Source organism: Conger conger, chromosome 10 (genome assembly GCF_963514075.1).
Source record: "Conger conger chromosome 10, fConCon1.1, whole genome shotgun sequence".
Taxonomy (NCBI): Eukaryota; Metazoa; Chordata; class Actinopteri; order Anguilliformes; family Congridae; genus Conger; species Conger conger.
The window spans coordinates 15,175,560-15,197,362 of NC_083769.1; the positions used below are offsets into that span (position 1 = coordinate 15,175,560).

The 21,803-nt window shown below is 44.3% G+C and overlaps 1 protein-coding gene across 1 annotated transcript; it reads right to left on the reverse strand.

Moving 5' to 3' along the window:
- Positions 1 to 450: 450 nt before the first annotated feature.
- LOC133138105 (tripartite motif-containing protein 16-like) lies at positions 451 to 8,828 on the reverse strand. The gene is made up of 6 exons (XM_061256566.1): positions 8,161 to 8,828; positions 6,323 to 6,418; positions 5,849 to 6,082; positions 5,546 to 5,702; positions 1,799 to 1,849; positions 451 to 1,074 (listed from the first exon to the last, which is right to left on the reverse strand). Exons 1-6 carry the CDS (start codon positions 8,749 to 8,751, stop codon positions 545 to 547), a joined length of 1,659 nt encoding a protein of 552 aa, XP_061112550.1. The 5' UTR covers positions 8,752 to 8,828; the 3' UTR covers positions 451 to 544.
- Between the last annotated feature and the right edge of the window lie 12,975 nt (positions 8,829 to 21,803).

Consider the following 21,803-nt stretch of genomic DNA (forward strand, 5'->3'; position numbering starts at 1 on the left):
GAAAGTTAAGAAACATCTGTTGCAAGGAGAAGAGGGGTGGATTGTCTTTGAATATTGATTATTGGAAATACTAATGAATTCTAATGAAAGGGCGTACATTTGTTGCGCTCTGCGCCTACATATATCCAGACAAAGGTCCTGGAACCTTTGTCCTTGTTTTTGCATGTAACTTGGACCCTATGCATAGTAAAGATTGGATTTTATTTACTGTCTCTGAGTGTTTTCTTACAGGAATAAATTAAAATTGACTGGCTTAGATTGTAAAATAGAATCTATTCTGAGCCAGATATAGGAGTTGCATTTGTACTGGCTTTACTCCCCTCCCTCCCCTCCCTCCCCTCCCCTCCCCTCCCCTCCCCTCCCCTTGCTTTCTTGGCTTCAGCCAAACATTTTCCACACACGATTTACAAAACAAAGTACCAATAAGACCTAGTTTACATGTGTGAACAAAGCACAGCCTTTTTCATATGTGCAATGATATTATTTCATAGACAGTGTTTCTCCCTCTCTTTAATTACAGCTGATCTTCCCTTCACTCTCTGCCTCATTCCAGATCACACAGTTTTACAGAGGATCCATAACAATGAACCCCAAACCCAGGATAGAGGGGCTGAGGGAATGTGGTCTGGACTCTGTGCAGGAGGGTCATTGTGTCAGAGACGCTGTAGAAGGACAGAGTTCCTGCCCTGTGATCCAGGTACACTCCTACTCTGGAGGAGGAGGGAACAGGGATTTTAGTTCTCTTATTATTGTGACTGAAAGAGTAACTGGAGGGAGAGCAGATCAAACTCCAGGACTTGTTATTGCGTCCCATTCTACAGTCATCACCCCGCCCTTTCCTGCTGATCTCTTTATATGACACTGCTATAGAAACCCCACCCCCACTCCACTCAGCCTCCCAGTAACAGCGTCCAGACACACCCACTCTGCACAACACTTGGAGGTAGCGCTCAAATCTCTCTGGATGATGAGGATATGACTGGATCTTTCCCAAAAAGGTCACCTCTCTGTTCCCCTCAGACAGACGGAGGGTTCTGTGAGCTGTGTTGGGGTCCAGTGTGAGCTGACAGCCATCTGATGGAGGAGAAGAGAGGTGAGCTCCAATCACATATTTTACACATCTTTATTGTTCTCATTTTAAAGATTTTTAAAGCTTTTTAAACTTGCTTGTGTCTTCTGAAAGTTACTTTTCACTTATTTTTACCCTTGGATTTTCAACCTCTCCGCTCCTTCCCTCTCCCTCTCTCCTCCCCCTCTCCCCTCTCCCCTCCCTCCTCCCCCTCTCCCCTCCCTCCCCCCCCTCTCCCCTCCCTCCTCCCCCTCTCCCCTCCCTCCCCCCCCCTCTCCCTCCCTCCCCTCTCCCTCTCCTCCCTCTCCCTCCCTCCCTCCCCTCCCTCCCTCCCTCCCTCCCCTCCCTCTCCCTCCCTCCCCTCTCCCTCCCCTCTCCCTCCCTCCCTCCCCTCCCTCCCCCCCCTCCCTCTCCCTCCCTCCCCTCTCCCTCTCCCTCCCTCCCCTCTCCCTCTCCCTCTCCCTCCCTCCTCCCTCTCCCCCCCTCCCCTCTCCCTCTCCCTCTCCCCCCCCTCTCCCCCCCTCCCCTCTCCCTCTCCCTCTCCCCCTCTCCCTCTCCCCTCCCTCCCCCTCTCCCCTCCTACCAGGATGACTGCAGCTGAATTGAGATGTGATTGAGATTCACGAGATCCTGAAAGCAAGTCGGTTTTGAAAAAAATGATACAAATAATCTATTTTTCTAATCTCTGGTTGCTTCATTCATTGATTTAAGGCTTAATTACAGACTCACATTTTAAGAAGTCCTGTCTGGTCTGGGGCTCTAGAACAGAGACTTCTTCCACTGTGGAGAGAGAGATCACAAGATAAAAAGATGAACCTTTTTCTAAGATCCCGAAGAAATTGAATGCTTGTTTCAATCTGCAAGTAAATGACAATTGATGTCACCCAGAATACAGTATCAGAATGGGTCTCAAATGTTAAACTAAAACAGAGCAGAGAGAGGAGACAGGATGGTTTCATCATAAAACTACTGAGGAATTTGACTTGTGTTCTCTCCTCTCATCTCTATGCAGTATCTTGCATCCTAGTAAACAAAGACATACTGGTCATACTGTATTTTGTTCTCTCAAGATTAAACAAAGCTTTCATTGAAAACATTTAGGGTTATGCCCTAGCCAGAAGAACTGCCCCTAACATACTGGGTACTTTTATAGATTTCATCCCAATTCACACTGAACACCTCTGTGATATTCTGGATCATCTGGAGATTGTGAGCACTTGAAATGTCCCTCCACACTGTAATATATAAACCTTTATGTGACGAGGAAGTCACATTGAGATTAAAACCTCTTTTACAAATGAGACTGAGCCAAGACAGGGTCAAACAGCAGCATAAGACCACAGAATCATAATCACGGATCCATTACAATAATATACATAATTATGTAGGTATATACAGAACAAAGTGCATTACAATACATACAATATGACAGAACATAACACAGGGAAATGGTGAATTAAACATATCCATGCAACTTAAAGCAGTAGCATCTTAACATGAGAACATGCATTACTCTCAAATTAAAATCGTTTAATTAAATAAGAGAATCAAGTTTGAGTTTGGCCTGAAGCTCGTTGCAGGATAAAGAAATATATAACCTGTCATTAATAATATATAACCTGAGAAAGACTGAAATGCCACTCACCCCTCTCATTAATAATATATAACCTGTGAGACAGACTGAAATGTCATTCACCCCTCTCATTAATCATAAACACCGAAGACAAAGTTCGGAAATTTGTGTATGGTAGATTATTTCTCTGGGACCGAACTCCATCCTCCAAGATGACAACGCTCGCCCCCACAGAGCGGGGTTCATCAGAGACTCCCTCCAGAATTTGGGAGTAGAGAGAATGGAATGGCCTGCCAACAGTCCTGACCTCAACCAAATTGAACACTTGTGGGATCAGCTGGGGCATGCTAGAGCTGGTGCTAGAGTGACCAACACAACCACGTTGGCTGACTTGCGACAAATCCTGGTTGAGGAGTGGAATGCCATCCCACAACAGTGTGGGACCAGGCTGGTGACCAGCATGAGGAGGTGCCAGGCTGTTGTGGCTGTGTATGGTTCTTCCACATGCTACTGAGGCTCCTGACTGTTTGTTAAATTAATAAATTGTAAAATCATCCAATCCACCAAACAACACCAAACAAGAGTCAAGAGCAACAGCAGAATAAGCTGTTTGCCATTGGCAGAGAAGATTTGGCAAATTTTACCCACATACTCAGCTGTGCTGCTCATCCCACAAATGCATGTTCCTTACAAATGGGGCACCCTTTAAAAGGGAAATAAACATGCATTCCAATGGTATAAAATATATTGCCAAGAGGCATTGTTACAACAGACAAATAATCTACCAAACACAAATTTCCAAACTCTTTGTTCGATGTTTATATAACCTGCCAAATAACCAAATAATTATTTGATCCCTTGCTGATTTTGTAGGTTTGCCCACTTACAAAGAATGAAACTGTGTAGAATTTTAATCATACAGGTACATTTTAACATTGAGAGACAGAATATCACAAAATAATCCACACTAACAGCATCATATAAATTTAATAAATTTTATATCATATTTTCACATGAAATAAGTATTTGATCCATAGAACAATAGGACTTAATACTTGGTGGAGAAACCGTTGTTGGCAAGCACAGAGGTCAGACATTTGTTGTAGTTTTTCACCAGGTTTGCACAGATCTTTGGTTATTTTGGTCCATTCCTCTTTGCAGATCCTCTCCAAATCCTTAAGGTTCCGAGGCTGTCGCTTGGCAACTTGAAGCTTCAGCTCCCTCCACAGATTTTCGATGGGATTTAGGTCTGGAGACTGGCTAGGCCACTCCAGGACCTTAATAGGCTTCTTTTTGAGCCACTCCTTTGTTGCCTTGGCCATATGTTTTGGGTCATTGTCATATTGGAAGACCCATCCACGACCCATTTTCAGTGCTCTCACTAAGGGAAGAAAATTTCCTGGTACATGGCCCCATTCATCCTCCCCTCGATACAGTGAAGTCGTCCTGTCCCCTTAGCTGAGAAACACCCCCAAAGCATAAGGTTTCCACCTCCATGCTTCACAGTGGGGATGGTGTTCTTGGGATTGTACTCAGCATTTCTCTTCGTCCAAACACGGCGAGTCGAGTTGATGCCAAATAGCTCTATTTTGGTCTCATCTGACCACATCACCTTCTCCCAAGCCTCCTCTGGATCATCCGGGTGTTCTTTGGCAAACTTCAGACGGGCCTGTACATGTGTCTTCTTCAGCAGGGGAACCTTGCACGCGCAGCAGGATTTTAATCCTTCACGGTGTAGTGTGTTACTGATGGTTCTCTTCGTGACTGTGGTCCCAACTGCCTTCAGGTCATTAACAAGCTCCTCCTGTGTAGTACTCGGCTGATCCCTGACCTTTCTCATGATCATTGATATCCCACGAGGCGAGATCTTGCGTGGAGCCCCAGACCGAGGGAGATTGGCGGTGACTTCGTGTTTCTTCCATTTTCTAATAATTGCCCCAACAGTTGTTAACTTCTCACCAAGCTGCTTGCTTATTTTCTTGTAGCCCATCCCAGCCTTGTGCAGGTCTACAATTTTTTCCCTGATGTCCTTAGACAGCTCCTTTGTCTTGGCCATGGTGGAAACGTTGGAATCTGATTGATTAGTAAATGGTAAATGGCATGCATTTATATAGCGCCTTTATCCAAAGCGCAGTACAATTGATGCTTCTCCATTCACCCATTCATACACACACTCACACACCGACGGCGATTGGCTGCCATGCAAGGCCCCGACCAGCTCGTCAGGAGCATTTGGGGGTTAGGTGTCTTGCTCAGGGACACAAGATCTAACCGGCAACCCTCCGACTGCCAGACGACTGCTCTTACTGCCTGAGCCATGTCACCCCCCACTTTGCGTTTACTTCCATGATTGTGTGGACAGGTGTCTTTTATACAGCTACATAACAATATAACGAGTTGACACAGGTGTTTTTGGTAATGAATTGAGATTAAAAGTGCTTCTTAATGGAAAACTAACTGGTCTGTGTCAATTATTGCTGATTGGTAGGGGATCAAATACTTATTTCATGCTAAAATACGAAAATAAATTTATAAAATTTATATGATGTTGTTATTGTGGATTATTTTGTGATATTCTGTCTCTCAGTGTTAATATGTACCTATGATTAAAATTCTACACAGTTCCATGTTTGCAGTGCAGTGTGCACTAAATTAAATTGTGTTCTTTTACATGAGGCCAGGCCAATGTGTCTCAGGTTGAAAAAATATTTCAATGTTTCATTTTTCTTTTAATAAACATTGAAAACAGGTCCCACAGACCCAAACACTGCACAAGGGTTTATAATATATAACGTGTGTAAGTTCCTTTCATGTTGTAAGAGTGAATCTTAGGCAGATCATCTCACCACTGTGTTGTGTGCAGTGACTAAACACACTTTCTGCAGCAGGGTTTGTCCACCAACCTCTTCCACAAACTTTGAACTCCGCCTTGAAAACATCCTCCAGTCGCTCTTTCAGTTCAGAGACAAATTTCCTCACAGCCTCAAAAGAGACGTTTGGACTGACAGTGATGCTGGGTAAGTCTCCAGGTCCAGGAGGGGCACAGAGGGACTGACAGCTCTGCAGACAGACAGACAGAAAGAGACAGACAGTGAACACAGATTCCTGTGCAGATACCAGGAGCAGATCTTTGTAAAAGAGGAACACACCTCACCATGTATGTACAGTGTACACAGTGCAGACTGTCAGAGAGCCAGTGATGTTACCTGGAGGAAATGGATGTGATCCTCTGTGTGTGAAAGCTGCTCCAGCTCAGCCTCTCTCCTCCTCAGCTCAGCAATCTCCTGCTCCAGTCGCTCCAGGAGTCCTTCAGCCCGACTCACTTCAGCCTTCTCCTGATCTCTGATCAGCTCTTTCACCTCAGAGCGCCTTCTCTCAATGGAGCGGATCAGCTCAGTAAAGATCCTCTCACTGTCCTCCACTGCTGTCTGTGCAGAGCGCTGTTAGGAGAAACAGAAGGAGGAGGGTTGTACATTTTAACTAGGCCTTTCACTCAGCTCTTACTGGGACCCCAGACAGCCTGTTCCCCACAGTGTGGCTCAGTGGCATTGAGCCCCACAGGGCTGGAAAGTGGCCCAACACTGGGCTCCTCACTGGCTGACTGGAGGAGAGCCCTGACTGAGCCCTGAAATGGCTCTTCCAGCAGCCAGCTGTTGTCTTCTCCTCTGGTCAGTACCCACCTTGAGTGACTGCACAGCCTGTCTCAGATCCTGCAGCTCCTTCTCTCTCTCCTGGATTCTCTGCTGGAACTTACTCTGTGTCACCCCCAGCTGCTTCTGTGAAGAAACACACATGATCCAGGTTTAAAAACACTGGTGAAGACACTCCAGCAAGCCCTAAGGAATCAGGGCCGTACATTTTGGGCCTCGGCCCAACAGAGGGTACTCACCTCACCAACACACACTATTCCCACCCCGATGTTGCCACAACACCACCATCCATAATCACACACTGTTCATAACATGGGACCTGCTTCAATTCTACTGAAACACATTATTCTCACCTCACCGACACACACTATTCCCACCCCAATGTTGCCACAACACCACCATCAATAATCACACACTATGTTCATAACATGGGACCTGTTTCAATTCTACTGAAACACATTATTCCATGCACTGTCAGCAACCAACAGAGCAGATGGTCAAAATTAATGACTGACATGTTGATCCCAAACACAAAATTAAAAGCCTATACCTGAACCAAAATGTCAGCATAGAGTTGTGCTGGCCTGGGATCTGTTTTACATTTCATTAGAAGTAATACAATTCTAGATCAGCAGTCCGACTCTGATATGCTTGATATATAAGCCCCCTGAATTTGGCGTTTCAAAACTGCCTCCTGTTTTCATGTTCTGTATAATTTTGTTACACTGCATATATTTTATAAATGAGACATAAGGTACAACTACTAAACTACAGTTTGAAGTTTTGAGTTTTTGAGTACACTGAGAGAAAAAGAAACCGCAGTATTATATTATATTCAAAAACATGCACACACACAAACCTACCTTAAACACAGGGTCAGGGAGGAGAGGAGTAGTTTGCCTTTCATTGGAGACAGCTGTATTCGCCTATTCTAGCAGAGTTCATGCTGCTTTTTATTTCCCATTCAAAATTGATTGATTGATTTATACTTTTGTTTTAACAGGGAAAACACACTGCGACATGCCCAAACAATAATACAATTTTAAACATCACATTTTTAGAAAACTGGCTACAAAGAAAATGGTCTGACTAATCACTACCAAAACTATGCAAAACGTAACTACCTGCTTCAGAAATTAATATAATACATATTTGTAAGCTGTGCATGACGGAGATAACGTCGGTTGAATGATAATTTTACTAGCTTGCTTGCTCGCGAGTTCCGAGGGTCGTAGCTAATGATGAAATTACAACGTGAACGTGGCAACTGGAAAGTCCTACCTACCTTTTTAACCGATATATAAGATAAAAAGTAAATGTTGTTGTTTAATCGTGGTTTCATAATTTAAAACCTGCCTACCTGAGTGATATTATTCTCGAACTGGGGCTCGCGACGCGATGCTTTTCATTACAAGTTGTACTCGGATTGTCGGAAGATGCGACGACAGATTTAGACAAAACCAATTGGAAGGGGTCGGGGTGTGGTTTGGAGAGCGTAATATTAGAAAGTATAGATAAGGTGTATTTTTTCGTGGATAATACGATACAATTCCCTTTTTTAAATGGTAAAGAATTTCTTTAAGAAATAAATAAATAATAAATGCCATTAACACCAGCCAATAAAGGGCACTTCTGGGGTCACCTGATTCTGGGCACCCACTCCATGAAATACAACAAATGAATGCCTCTTTTGAACTTGACAGACAAGGAAACACGAAAAATAAACTAATGAATAAGGCATATGCAGTTGGAGTGCAGTGTAATGATTCTGCTGATTTCTCATTTTCACTGCTCAGGTATTTTCAGTATTTTTGGGTTCATGTTAAAAATGTATGTTTATGTTGCCAGTGAAGAGTTCCAGTCCTTACCTGTTTCTCAGTCCTTTCTGCTTCCACCGAGACTGTATCATGGCCTCTGTGTTCATCCATCACACACAGCATACAGATACACTGCTGATCGCTACGGCAGAAAACCTCCAGCAGTTTGTCGTGATTAGAGCAGATCTTCTCCTGCAGGTTTCCAGAGGCTTTGACCAGTTTGTGTTTTTTTAAGACAGGAGATTCATAGTGATGCTGGAGGTGAATTTCACAGTAAGATGCCAGACACACCAGACAGGACTTGATGGCTTTGCACTTTCTCCCAATACAGAAATCACACTCCACGTCTCCAGGTCCAGCGTAACAGTGAGCAGGAGAAGCAGCTTGGAGTCCTGTCTTCTTCAGTTTCTCCACCACTTCAGCCAGCATGGTGTTTCTGCCCAGAACAGGCCTTGGGGTGAAGGTCTGTCTGCACTGGTGACAGCTGTAGACACCAATATGATCATCCTGATCCCAGCAGCCCTTAATACAGCCCATACAGTAACTGTGTCCACAGTGAATAGTCACCGGATCCTTCAGTAGATCCAGACAGATTGAACAGCTGAACTGGTCCTGATCCACCGAGATATTAGCCTCAGCCATTTCACTGCTCACACTGACAGAGACGGAGTTTAGCTGTGTTTCTCTGACAGAGACAGAGTTAAGTTTTGTTTCTCTGAAACTGCGTAACAGCAAGCTTAGCAGTGACTTCCTGGTTCTGCCCACAGCTGCAGGAGGTGTGGTGTTGGACTGGGGCCAGGCTGAGCAGAGAGGGCAGATTCATGAGGAACTATTTAATCTTACGCTTCAAAGGGCAGATTTACTGAGGGTCTGTGTGAGTATTGTGAGCAGTAAAGGCTTATATACACATGCATGGGATTTACTACGGGTGCATCTGATCTGAGTACCCAGTCAGAAACGCTGAGATAATAATATGAGTAGATATGATAAATATAGGCATATTTAATTTTAATAGAATTTGAGTTTACAGGTATTTTGTCTGCATGAATTTGAGGATATCATGAATGGAAAGAGTGAGCTCTGTACAGAAAATGAAACAGCAGAGCAGGCTCATGTTGTATGTGAAATAGTTCTTATAGCTTCCCAGTTTTACTACTGCTAGTTGTACCAGTACCACAAACATATTTTGTGGATTCATCTGACACTGTTCTTTGTATCTTGCCTATCTACGTGTAACACCCTTTCTCAAGTCGTCTCCGGCTAGCCACTTAAAGGCTACTCATTCTGTATGTATGACCTTGAACTGTATTTAAACACACCACACATGCTAGTTGGGGAGAGATATTCTCTGAACAGATTACCCGGATGCCCTGTGTTTGTCTCTCCCTTGTGAAATCTCTGAAGAGAAGTTGTCTGCATGTTCTTCATCGTCCTGCATTTGATTCCATGGAGAAGGGCTAAATATCCTAACAGCCGACACGCATGGATTTGCTCCTACAGCCATGAAATGAAGGCTTTTTAACTTCTGTCAGAGATTTGAGTGGTGTGTATTTTTGGTTTGTTCATATGGACTAGCGCTCCATGTTACACACCTGAGCACCTCTCCAATTCACTTCAAGTAAGCCAAGGTTGCGTTCTTTTATTATTCTTGCAGCACAGCAAGAGTTTCAGCCTTTTCACTTTTCAGCTTTTCAGCCAGGCTCGTTTAGTCTCATTCTCGTCTCCCTGATCCACTCCGTCTCTTAGACTTTATTTCTGTCCGAGTTCAGAAACAACAACTCCAGTGATTCTGCTCAGTGAGGGAGTCTTTCAAAATCCAGAATTAATGTTCTCTGATATTTCTCAGAGCTACATTCTGAAAATGACCCTTCACTGCTTGTGTTGCCAGGGAAACAACCACAAGAGTTTGGTTTATTTAGAAATGGCTAAAAAACATTACAATGTAAGTGGTACACAGGCTACACTAGCTTCAGCACAGGTGAAATTAAATGAAATTACAGATATTTAGAATAATGTAAAGTACATGCATACGTACAAAAATCTATAAAACACCTGTGTTTTTGCCCGCATTTGGTTTTATGTGATGTGTAATGTAGTACAGTAATCGTTTGGTATTTTTCTGGTATTTGTCTGTTTTTATGGAATATTCAGATATATTTGTTCTTGTAATAAAAACATTAAGCAATAAAAAAAGCATTTAGATGCTACATTTATTTAATCAGGACAAAAAACAACAATACAGCTTAAACGATAACAAAAGTCAGTTGATTGGATTTTAAAATAAAAAGACAAGAAGTGGAAGTGGAATAAATCACTGATTCTCCCAGATCTGTCCATAATAGATCCATATTAAACGTAGACAGTGAATCAGGTCACAGAGGAAGTTGCAGATGATGATCAGTAGCAGTTCCCGCTGATCATTTAGTAAATCCCAGAAAAGCAGCAGTTGCAGTGGAACACTGAGGCAGTTCAGGTGGAGCAGCGTCAGGCTGCCATGGCAACGGCCCTCTGGGATTAAAACCTGTAACCTCTGGGCCACAAACACAGCTCTTTCAACAGACATTTTACCCATATTCAACTTTTCATCTGTCCTTCTTCAAAGATGAATACAACAGCATCTACATATTTTTACCGGTAGATGTTGGCTCTGTAGGAGAGACAGAGGCTCTTGGGGTGTCCAGGCTTGCTGTAGTCCTGGATTCTCACTGGTTTGAAGGTAAATTAATGGCTTTTCTCATAACAAATTTGTTGTGTCTTTTTATGTACTCCATATATTGTATAAGTATAGCATGCAAAGTACAACTTTAAAAAGTTACAATCTGATGAACTATCAGGAATAGACAGGTGCATAAAATATATGAAGCAAATACTTGGTACAGACAAGATCTAATGGAAGATCTGGTATACTGTATTTCTTGCCTCTTCTGTCAGGAACTCTAAAACAGGCTCTCTGGCACCATCTGGTGGTGGAGACTGAATGTGCGCATTCCCCTCCAGCTCCACCTGGGGGATGTTCAATCTGAAAACGTTTTGCTACGTTTTGCTTCCATTTCTTTTTTGGACGATATGTTTTCTCCCAACGGCGTACAACGTGTTTCAGCAGGTTCTGAGGTATGTTTGCTCCCGTTTGGTGGGTATAGCCCAAATCAATGAAGGCCTTCTCAGACACCATAGGAGTAAACCTGACTATGTCAGTCAGTCCGCCCACAGTCCGAACAGGGTGTTCAACGCGCCCCTTTTTCTGTTTAAATCAACGTTTTGCTATGTTTTGTCGGGGCTGAACTTGGCCCAGGTTTCCAGTTGTATCTGGAAGCATTGTGTGTACAGCCCTGACCAATCACATCTCAAGAACCCAGCCCTGACCAATCACATCTCAGGACCACAGCCCTGACCAATCACATCTCAAGAACCCAGCCCTGACCAATCACATCTCAGGACCACAGCCCTGACCAATCACATCTGAGGACCCCAGCCCTGTCCAATCAGTGCATGCAGATCAATCAGTGCCCTGGAAACCCTCCCAAAGCTCCTCCTCACAGGATGTTTGAGAAACTGAAACATCTGAATTTAGGGATATGCTGCTGCAGTTGATCATTTTTATTCATCAATTCTACTGTTTTCATACTATTATGACATTATTCATACAGAAAGAGACAGAACAGCAGATACAAATACACAGTATGAAAACATAAAAAATGTTAAATGAAAGAAATTAAAATGTGTTCTGAATATTATATATTTATATTGATCAGGTGCAATCTCAATTTGTTTATAATGGTGGAATTTTAAAATGACACATCATTTTCTGGAAATCTTTTAAAATATTATTTTACTTTTCCTGCATGATTTTGATTAACACAGACAGTTTTCATCTGCAAAGAAGTCTCAATGGTAGCTTTTACGTCTGAAAGACAATGCGCTTGAAGCAGCTCTAAACAGAGTGAACAGCGATGGAATTTCCAGAGGCTTCTCAAGTATCTTCTCTCAATCACTTTAAATATTTTCACATCAAGGTAAATCTCTACCCTTTGTCTAGTGAGCCAGCCTGGTTCAGCTCTACAGTGGGAAAGGGCTATAATGAGTCAGCCTGGTTCAGCTCTACAGTGGGAATGGGCTATAATGAGCCCAGAATTGTAAACCATTAGCTAAAGTGTCTGCTGAGCAAATAGTCCAACCCTGACTATAAATGATATCAGAGCCATAAACACAATGGCAATGAAGGCAAAACCCAGGATAGATGGGCTGAGTGAATGTGGTCTGGACTTTTATTTAAATCAATTGAATTAACATATTTAAATGTAAATTCCTTTTCTGTCTCATTTTGGTGCTTTTCCCTCTTTTTTACAGCTGATCTTCCCTTCACTCTCTGCCTCATCCCAGATCACAGTTTTACAGAGGATCCAAACCAAACCCAAAACCCAGGATAGAGGGGCTGAGTGAATGTGGTCTGGACTCATTGTGTCAGAGACGCTGTAGGAACTCTCTCCCCTCTCCCCTCCCTCTCCCTCCCTCCCTCTCTCACCCTCCCTTTCTCTCCTCTCCCCTCCCTCCCTCTCTATCCCCCTCTCCCTCCCCCTCTCCCCTCCCTCTCCCGTCCCTCTCTCCCCTCCCTTCCTCTCTCTCTCCCTCCCTCTCCCCTCCCTACCTCCCTCTCCCTCTCTCCTCCCTCTGTCTCTCTCCCTCTCCCCCTCTCTCTCTCTCTCCGTCCCTCTCACTCTCTCTCTCCCCCCCCCCCCCTCCCTCCCTCCACCTGCCCTGGTGTTCCTGCCCTGTGATCCAGGTACACTCCTATTCTGGAGGAGGAGGGACCAGGGATTTTAGTGCTCTCCTTATTGTGCCAGAAAGAGTAACTGGAGGGAGAGCAGTCCAAAATCCAGGACTTGTTATTACATCCCATTATACAGACATTATCCTGCCCTTTCCTGCTGATCTCTTTATATGACACTGCTAAATAAACCACATACTCCACACTCCACTCAGCCTCCCAGTAACAGCGTCCAGACACACCCTCTCTGCACAACACTTGGGGTTTGCACTCAAATCTCTCTGGATGATCAGGATATGACTGGATCTTTCTCACACAGTTCACCTCTCTGTTCCCCTCAGACAGACGGAGGTTTCTCTGCGCTGTGTTGGGGTCCAGTGTGAGCTGACAGCCATCTGATGGAGGAGAAGAGAGGAGAGCTCCACTCACATATTTTACACATAATACATATTTTATACATCTTTCATATTTTATGTATTTAAATCTCATATTTTCTTTATTGTTCTCATTTTTTTCTCAAGATGTTTAAAGCTTTTTAAATGTGCTTATGTCTTCTTTAAGTTACTTTTCACATATTTTTCCCTTTGTAATGAATTTTCAACCACTATGACAATGATCTTAATTATTTTATATTACTGCATATTGGTAACTTTCTCCACACCATCCTACTACAGGACATACAGTATATCATCATAAATGATCAGTATGTTTAATACCAGGATGACTGCACCTGAATTGAGCTCTGATGGAGATGTACAAGATCCTTGAAGCAAGTGTTGTGGGTTCCCAGGTCAACAAATTATCAGTCCAATTACAAATAAACAATCCAATTTGTAAAATCAGGAGTCTTGTAGTAAAGTGTTGAATAATATAATAGGCCTTTATTCCATCAGATGGAATCCAAGTACAAAAAAGCAGTGATCATCATCAGTAGGGCACAGAACAGCAAGTACACACACACACACATGGCTGTTCACACCTATTTGCAAACAAAGGTATAATTCTGTTGCCAACTTTTTCTACCACTGCGTACCCTGCATGGTTGCCTCTATGATCCCTATAGCATGATCCATCCACAAACAGAGTTCTTTTGTCACTCGTTTCCAATGGTTCAGACTTCAAGTCTTTTCTCAATTTGGAGAACTCTTTTGACTCAGCAACAGAATCATGGGGCTCTCCCTCATGTGGCAGTGGCATGGGATCTGCTATATTGTTTGTAGTGCATTCCTTTATGGTCATGTCTGGGTACGTCAACAACAGTCCATAATTGCTTATTCTTGCTGCTGTCAATACAAACATTCCCTGCTCAATTAGTTCACTTATCTTGTGATGTGTGTATATTGTTACAGGATAACCCATAGTTATTGTAGCTGCCTTTTCATATGCATAGTACGCTGCTGCCAACCCCTGGTAGCATGGTGGGTACCCTTGTGCCACGTCGTCCAATTTAGTGCTATAATGAGCAATTGGCTGCTTCTTTCTCCCCTTACATGTTTCCTGTAACAATATCGCTGCTGCAAATCCATTTTCCCTGTTTGACACATACAAATGGAACTCTTTCTCATAATTTGGTAGAGCTAGGGCCGGTGCCATCACCAGCTCCTTTTTTATCCCTTCAAACGCCACTGTAGCATCTTCATCCCATTTTCAAACATTTTTCAACTCTGTGTGCCCTGCTTCTTTCATTATTTTTCTGAGTGGCGCTATTTTCTCTGCATAGCTCTCTATCCAATCTGAGCTAAAGCCCGTCATTCCTAAGAAGGTCATCATCTGCCCTCCTGTTTGTGGTTTGGGCACTTTGACTATTGCTTCTATTTGGTGTTTCGCTATTCCCTTTTGACCTTTTTCGATCTCCCTACCCAGACACTCTACTTTTGGGGGACAATATTGCAATTTTTGTTTGGACACCTTGTGTTCCCCTTCTGTCAATTTCTTTAACAACTTCATTGTGTCCCTCTCACATTGTTCTTTGGTTTCAGAACACACTAGCAAATCATCTACATATTGTAAGATTGTACTTTCAGCTTCTAAGCCGTCCAAATCGTCTTTTAACACCTGATTAAACACATGTGGTGAGTGTTTAAATCCCTGTGGCATTCTAGTGTAAGTGTATTGCTTACCTCCATAAAAGAAGAAGATTGAGCACAAGTCAATCACAGATAAATATTCTGCTTGGGCTGGTATATTTCTCAATAACGTGTGGGGGTTAGGCACTTCTGCCCCAAAATCCTCCACTACCTCATTGACTGCCCTCAAATCATGTACCAATCTCCATTTTGTTTTATCTGCTTTTAACACCGGCAACAGTGGAATATTACAATTGCTCTTTGTTTCTCTTAATACCCCTGCCTCCAACAGTCCCTCAATTGTCGGTCTTATTCCCTCAACTGCCTCCTTTTTCAATGGATACTGCGGTCGCCAGGGCCCTTTGCAGCCCTTTCTTAATTTCACTACAATTGGGTTAGCTGACTTTACCCTTCCTACATCTGTGTCATGCTGTGACCAGAGCACTTCTGGTACTGAGGATAGGTCCCTATCCTCTGCCTTTGTCTTTCCTGCACTTAAGTTCATCACTTTCTGCAGCTTTGCGTTGTAATAGTCTTTACTTTCTCTGTTCTCCTGATTTTTGACTTGCACTTCTTTTGGTGTTCCTGTCAGTTCTGTGTCCATGTATATTTTTATCTTGCTTCCATCTTTGGACAGCCAGATTCTCAGATTGTCTGTTTTCAGGAATAGTCTCAGCTCTTTTGGTCATTGGACCCAAATCCTTTGACTGGTATCCTGGATTGATCTTGAGTGTGACATGAGGAGATGTTCCCGGAACTTGGTGCCACTTTTTCATCCAGTCTGTTTTGTGCACCACAAGGGCAGCTCCTTCAGGCCCTATTATCAGTGCATTGGACCTCACCTGTTGTGGGCCCTTTGCTTCTTTGAGCCATTTTTCTTCTCTCTTCTTGTTTTGCTCATAGTACAATGCAATTCTGATTGGGGCCAGTAGGCTTCTGGTATTTGTGCTTCAACATATTTTCCCCATTCTGCCCATGTTTTTTCTATTTGTGAGCCTGCTAAATCTCCTAGCCAATAGATATTAGCATCACTTTGATTCAACACTGGCATTTGGCTATTTACATTTGTTAGGTTTATCCCTCTCTCTGTACACTCCAGCCTTAAACCTAATACAAGTATTGCATCCCGACCTAACAGATTCACTGGTGCATTGTGCGTCACCAGCAACGGGATGTTCGTCACTTTGTCTCCTATTTGGACAGACACTGGAGCTGTCGTTGGTGTCAGTTGTGCTTTTCCTGAGAACCCTACTGTTTTAACATATTTTCCTGACATAGGCAGGTCATCAGCATGTTGTGATCTTATACATGTGCATGTGGCTCCAGTGTCTATCATCATGGGCACCCAATTTCCATTAACTTTGACATTTATAATTGGCTCTTGATCAGAATTGTTTGTTATCAGCACATGTTGTCCCACCTCCTTCAGGTTCTCTGGGCACCCCTATTGTGTGCCTTGATAATTCATCGGACCCCCTCCACTCCCTTGTTGTGGGGCTCCTCCTTGATTTTGTTCTTTCTAGGGATGTGTTGGGCAGTTTCTTCTGGTGTGTCCTGGCTTGTTGCAGCCCCAACACACTGGTGGCCCTCCCTGGCCTGCCCCTCTTTGTCCCTGGTTCTGGTTCTGGTTCTGGTTCTGGTTCTGGTTCTTGTTGCCTTGATTCCCTTTATTAGCTCCTTGTCCCAGCTGGTAGGGCCGTCCCCCCCTGCGTCTGCTGCCCTCCCCAATTTAGACCCCCTTGGGGCTGCCCCTGTATGCAGGAGGCATTCCTAAAATGTTGTAGATGACGCTGGACACTGTGGGAGAAAAATATAATGTAGTACAATGTAACCTAGGATATATGTATCCAGATATGTACAATGCATATAGTTAGAAAACTGCTTAAAAGAATATTGTGCTTGTGACAGATGTAAGGGAGGGGTGAGTGCTCTGCCACAGCTTACGTCATAGGGGCATATGTGCAGGAGATAAAGCAGAACACGCTTCCATTGTTGGGTGCGCTCATGTGCTTGTTATGATAAAAAATAATGAGGAGGAATCGCACCCGAGGTCGGTTCCTCCTTACCCAGACTAAGGAGGAACCACGGATGATAAATATAACCTTGAAGATACTGTAGCAGTGGGCTAATTGCAACACAAATGTTATATGACTTAAGGAGCAGATGTAGGCCTAGGAGTACAACTCGTGGGAAAAATACTGAGACACTGTCTGAAGATGATTGGCTTTCACAGTAATGTATTCATGTGATAACTTAAGATGTGTAATGGCATAAGAATAGACACCCTGTCTGCTGTTGGGGCCAACGTAAGAACTTTTTGAAACAGGGAAACGCCTTTGTCCACGCCATTGATGACGCAATCAACGCCGCCTCCCACTGTAATTTAATGGAAATTTAGCCAATACAGTAACAGCCGGAAATACGCAACTGCTGGACCTCACAAAAGCCTCAGGCGCGAATTTCACGGCCTCTTTCTAACCTACGGCTATCCCATGCTGTTCGTTCCAAAAGAGACTCCCATCTAATTAATTTTAAGAACACTCCCTTTGTGTCTGAACCCTTGATCACGGTTCTATTCATTGGGCCTGCTAGTTCTGAAATTATACACATCCGAATACTTGCAAGGACCCGATATTTTATCGGAGATCGCACATACATTGTGCGGTTTTAATCAACTTTGGAGCTAGAAGACGACCGGCTTCTCTTCCTCCTCCAACCACGCGTGAGACGACGACGCCTTCCCCTGGTCAGGCCAGAGACGGATTTCCCTGGTCCCGCCAGAGACGCCCTTCCCCCGGGACAACGGTACCTGGACAGCGTTAATTTCCTAGAGCATCACAGATTCTCCAAGCAAGAAACTTTGCCTGCTGACGACGGTCAGCTGTTTGAGACTGGTCGAATATCATCAGATATTCGCCCCCAAGTAAGGCTGCGCATCTGGGCATTAGTTTTGTTAATGTTATATACATTGTATCGTTAGATTAACTTTATGTAACTTTGTTAAATTGTTTTTCTCGTTTACAACTTCCACATGATCATCCAATTACATTGTTCTCTCTCTCTCTCTCTCCTCCGTACAAATAACCCTCCGGGCTTATAGTCAGTGGATTGTAAGTTTATAAATTAATTTAATCAAGCACCGCAAACTCGCGGAAACGCTTCCCAAAGCGCAAGTACTCTTGTTGCGGTGATTTCATTAATTTGTCTCCTGACCACCCAAATTTTAGCTAGGTGTACGCGCCATTACGCGCTAGAACCATAGGTCCACCATTATAAAGCCCTACCTACATTCTCCACCAATTCCTTCCCCCATCCTCTTCGCCCGCTACGTGTACTCACGTGCACGCGCTCTTTCCCTCTTCCTTTGTCTCCTTCCCTCGCTTTCTCGACGCGGGCATACGTGTACGCGCATTCCTTTGTCCTCCATCTTCCTTCCCACTTCAATGCATTACTTTTCCGTCACGCCCTTCTTATTTAGCTGTGTTTATATGTTTCTTGTGTTCAATAAATACCCCTTTATTGTAACCGGTTGTCCGTCAATGTTTTTCCAACACTAAATCAAGCCAACTAGCTATTTAAGAACTACTTATAAGGCTACTTATAAAATTCGAACTCATATAAGTGGTTGTTGAATTCATAGTATTAATTCAACGGTATGACTGTTGAATGATTTATTAAATCATTACCATTGAGTTCGTTATTAATAACGTAGCTAAATTTAATAATTAAATGAGACTGATTACTAAATACGATATTACCCTTCGGAACCTACACTGCTAAAATCCAGAGTGTTTTCTCACATTGGTGTGAGGCATTCTCCGTGCTTTGTTATAGGGTTAATAAAGCTTGTATTATTGAAACTCTCCTTGCTGTGAAAGAACTGGGTTCTTTTAAACGGGAAAGGTTGCTTGCAAGAAGTCTCTCCTAATTCAAAGGGAATTTTCCCCGACAGTAACTTGGCGTAGTCGGCAGATCTCTAACTCGTTTCTGTCTCAGAAGGGGCTGAGTCTCACCAGTCCGGGACTGGAAAGGGATTGGCAGGATCTCTAACTGCTGTCTGTTTCAGAAGGGGCTTAGTCTTCCTAGTCTGGGACTAAAAACGAAGACCGCCTCCGGGAAGAGGGAGCGACCCGAGATCCGGATCCCTAAAACGAAGACCGCCTTCGTGGGGAGAAAGCGATACGAGATCCGAATACTGAGGAAGGAGAAAGACTGAGTGGCAACCCCACAGCAACGAGAACGAGACTTGGGCAGACTACACCGGGTGTAGGGCGTGCCTATGCGTTGACGAACGCACCGGTCCGGGACCGGAGATCTCGTAAGGCCTTAAAGACTCATTTCAGGTTGGTACCTTTCTGTAATTGTTAAAATGGGGAATAGTTGCGGGAAGGAGTTAAATGTGGGCTCTGATCAATTTACAGGGCCCCTAAGAACAATGTGGAACCAACACGGACCATCAGCCGTGGAAGGTTTAAAAATTTGGCAAGAGCATGGGTTTCCTTTAAATGGCACATTTTCAACACAGAGGTTAGAGGATGTTAGACAAAATATTGAAAGTTGTACTAAGAAAAGACATTTTTGTAAAAAAAAGGAATTAAGGGGATTTGAGTTATGGGAACGAGAGGCACGTGAAAGGCAGGCGAGACAACAAAGAAATAATGATAAAAAAGGGGAAACTCAGCCTCCGTCGTATTTTTCAGCTGGGGCGAGTGGGAAAAGCACACCCTGTTTATATCCCTCACTAACCATGTTAAAACATTCCGAGGTTGACACGGACCTGGACTGCCCGGTGCCCCGTCCACCTCCTCACGCACCTCCACCGCACCAGCCAGCCCCGGTCCCCAACACCCCGACGAGACCGCCTGCTCCAGCCCTGACTCTGCCATCGCCACCACGCCTACAGACTCCTGGAAGAGGGACCCCTCAGCCACCAACGTTGACACCCTCCACCAGACCCATGATCACCCTGTGGGACCAACCAGGCACCGAACCCTCCACGGGCCACACCAGATCGGGATTACAGTATCAGCCACGGAAAAACTACCGGTGTGCAATACCAAACTGTCAGTTCCCTGCCACAGGAACTGCAGCAGACAGAGCCCCTGTCTGTGCCTCACACACCGCAGAGGCACGGGAACGCCAGTATGGATTAAAAGACATTCCAGAAGGAGAATGGAATAAAGAACCATATCAGGGTGATCCCGAAGAGTGGTATGGACCTAAACCTGATGATCCTCCCCGCCCCCGGCTGACAATGGGACAGTTTCCGATGGTAGAATGTCCGGACACCCATCAACCAGGGCAGGTACAATTGGTGTACCGACCCTATACTAGGGACGAACTAAGGGCAATCTGCTCGGAACTACCGAACCCAAGTCATACCGGGGGAGAAACTTTCTATGACAAATTGATGGAAATAATACAGTGTGCTAAACCAAGCAGTAATGATCTGGAAGGCATCATGCGCATGCATTTGGGCACCAGGTGGGGAAAGGTGAGAGACAGAGCTGGAGTACCGGGCGCCGGAGGGCAAGTGGCTGCCTTCGACCCTACCGTTGTCTATAACCCAGCAGCAGGATCCCCATATGGCTTACAGACTGCGGCTTTGAGGGCAGCTCTCACACATGTTTTTCCCACTCACCTGGATACAGGTAAACTGGCCAGAACCGTGCAGAAACCCGAAGAAACAGTGGAAGAATATCAAGACAGGCTGCAGAGTGTTATGGAACTGCATGGAGGATTGCCGAAGCCCCAACCATTCCCGGAAGTACAAAACACACCATATGAGTCGTATCTCAGTCAACACTTTATGAACGGGCTGAGACCCAGCCTACGGGCAGCGATACAACAGACTCTTGTGGGATGGCAGCATGCCCGCCTGGATGACCTACGACGCCATGCACATCATGCCGAAAATAATGAAAGAGAAAAAAAAGAAAAAAACAACAAAAAACATCAGATGCAAATGGTACAAGTAACTGACCTCCAACTCAAACAGCTGAAGAGTCAGCAGCCAGCTAGAGGAAGAGGCAGAGGACGTGGAAGGGGGAGAGGAAGAGGGGCTGGGAGAAGCAGCGACAGAAACGGCCCTTGTTATGTCGGCGGAGAAGAAGGACATTGGGCACGAGACTGTCCCAGGAAATACAAAGGGCAGGGCGGAGGAGACCAAAGACTGGGCGAAAGAGGCGAGCAAGAATGGCAACACGCTCCACGGGGCCGGGGCACAGTGAATCATCCTGATCAGTTTGACGAACAAGATTGAAGGTGCGAGGGGAAAGGTGGATGGAGCATGCGGCAGACGGGTGAGTCCACATTAATGTTGATAAAATGCAAACCAGGAGATTTACCAAATTGGACATTAAAAGTAAATGGGAAAGACATGACCTTTATGGTCGATTCTGGGGCCGGGGTGTCGGTAATAAGTAAGAATGCATGGAAAGGGGCGCAGCCGGCAATGTCTGGAAGAGGCTTAAATACCGTGAATGCGGGGGGGAGTACTGTTTATGAAAATTTCACTGAGCCGCTGCCTACCGTTAGTGAAAACACCGCTACCCATCATACTTTCTTATTTTCCGAAACAGATCCAGTAAACCTATTAGGAAGAGATTTAATTCGACTTTTTAATATTTGTATAATTGGTACAAACGGAGAAATGGTTGTTACACAAGGGACAAAGCCCGTTAAAAATAAAAAATGGATTTATGCATGGGGGATCACAGAGCCACCAACAGCTGCATGTCTAAAGAACGAAGCAATACATAGGAGAAGGAGATATTGCAAAGCACCAGGGGATGAAATGTCGTCAGACAAATTGCATGTAACAATGAGGGTAACAGAGCAGGAAGATTGGGGGTTCTTGGGTA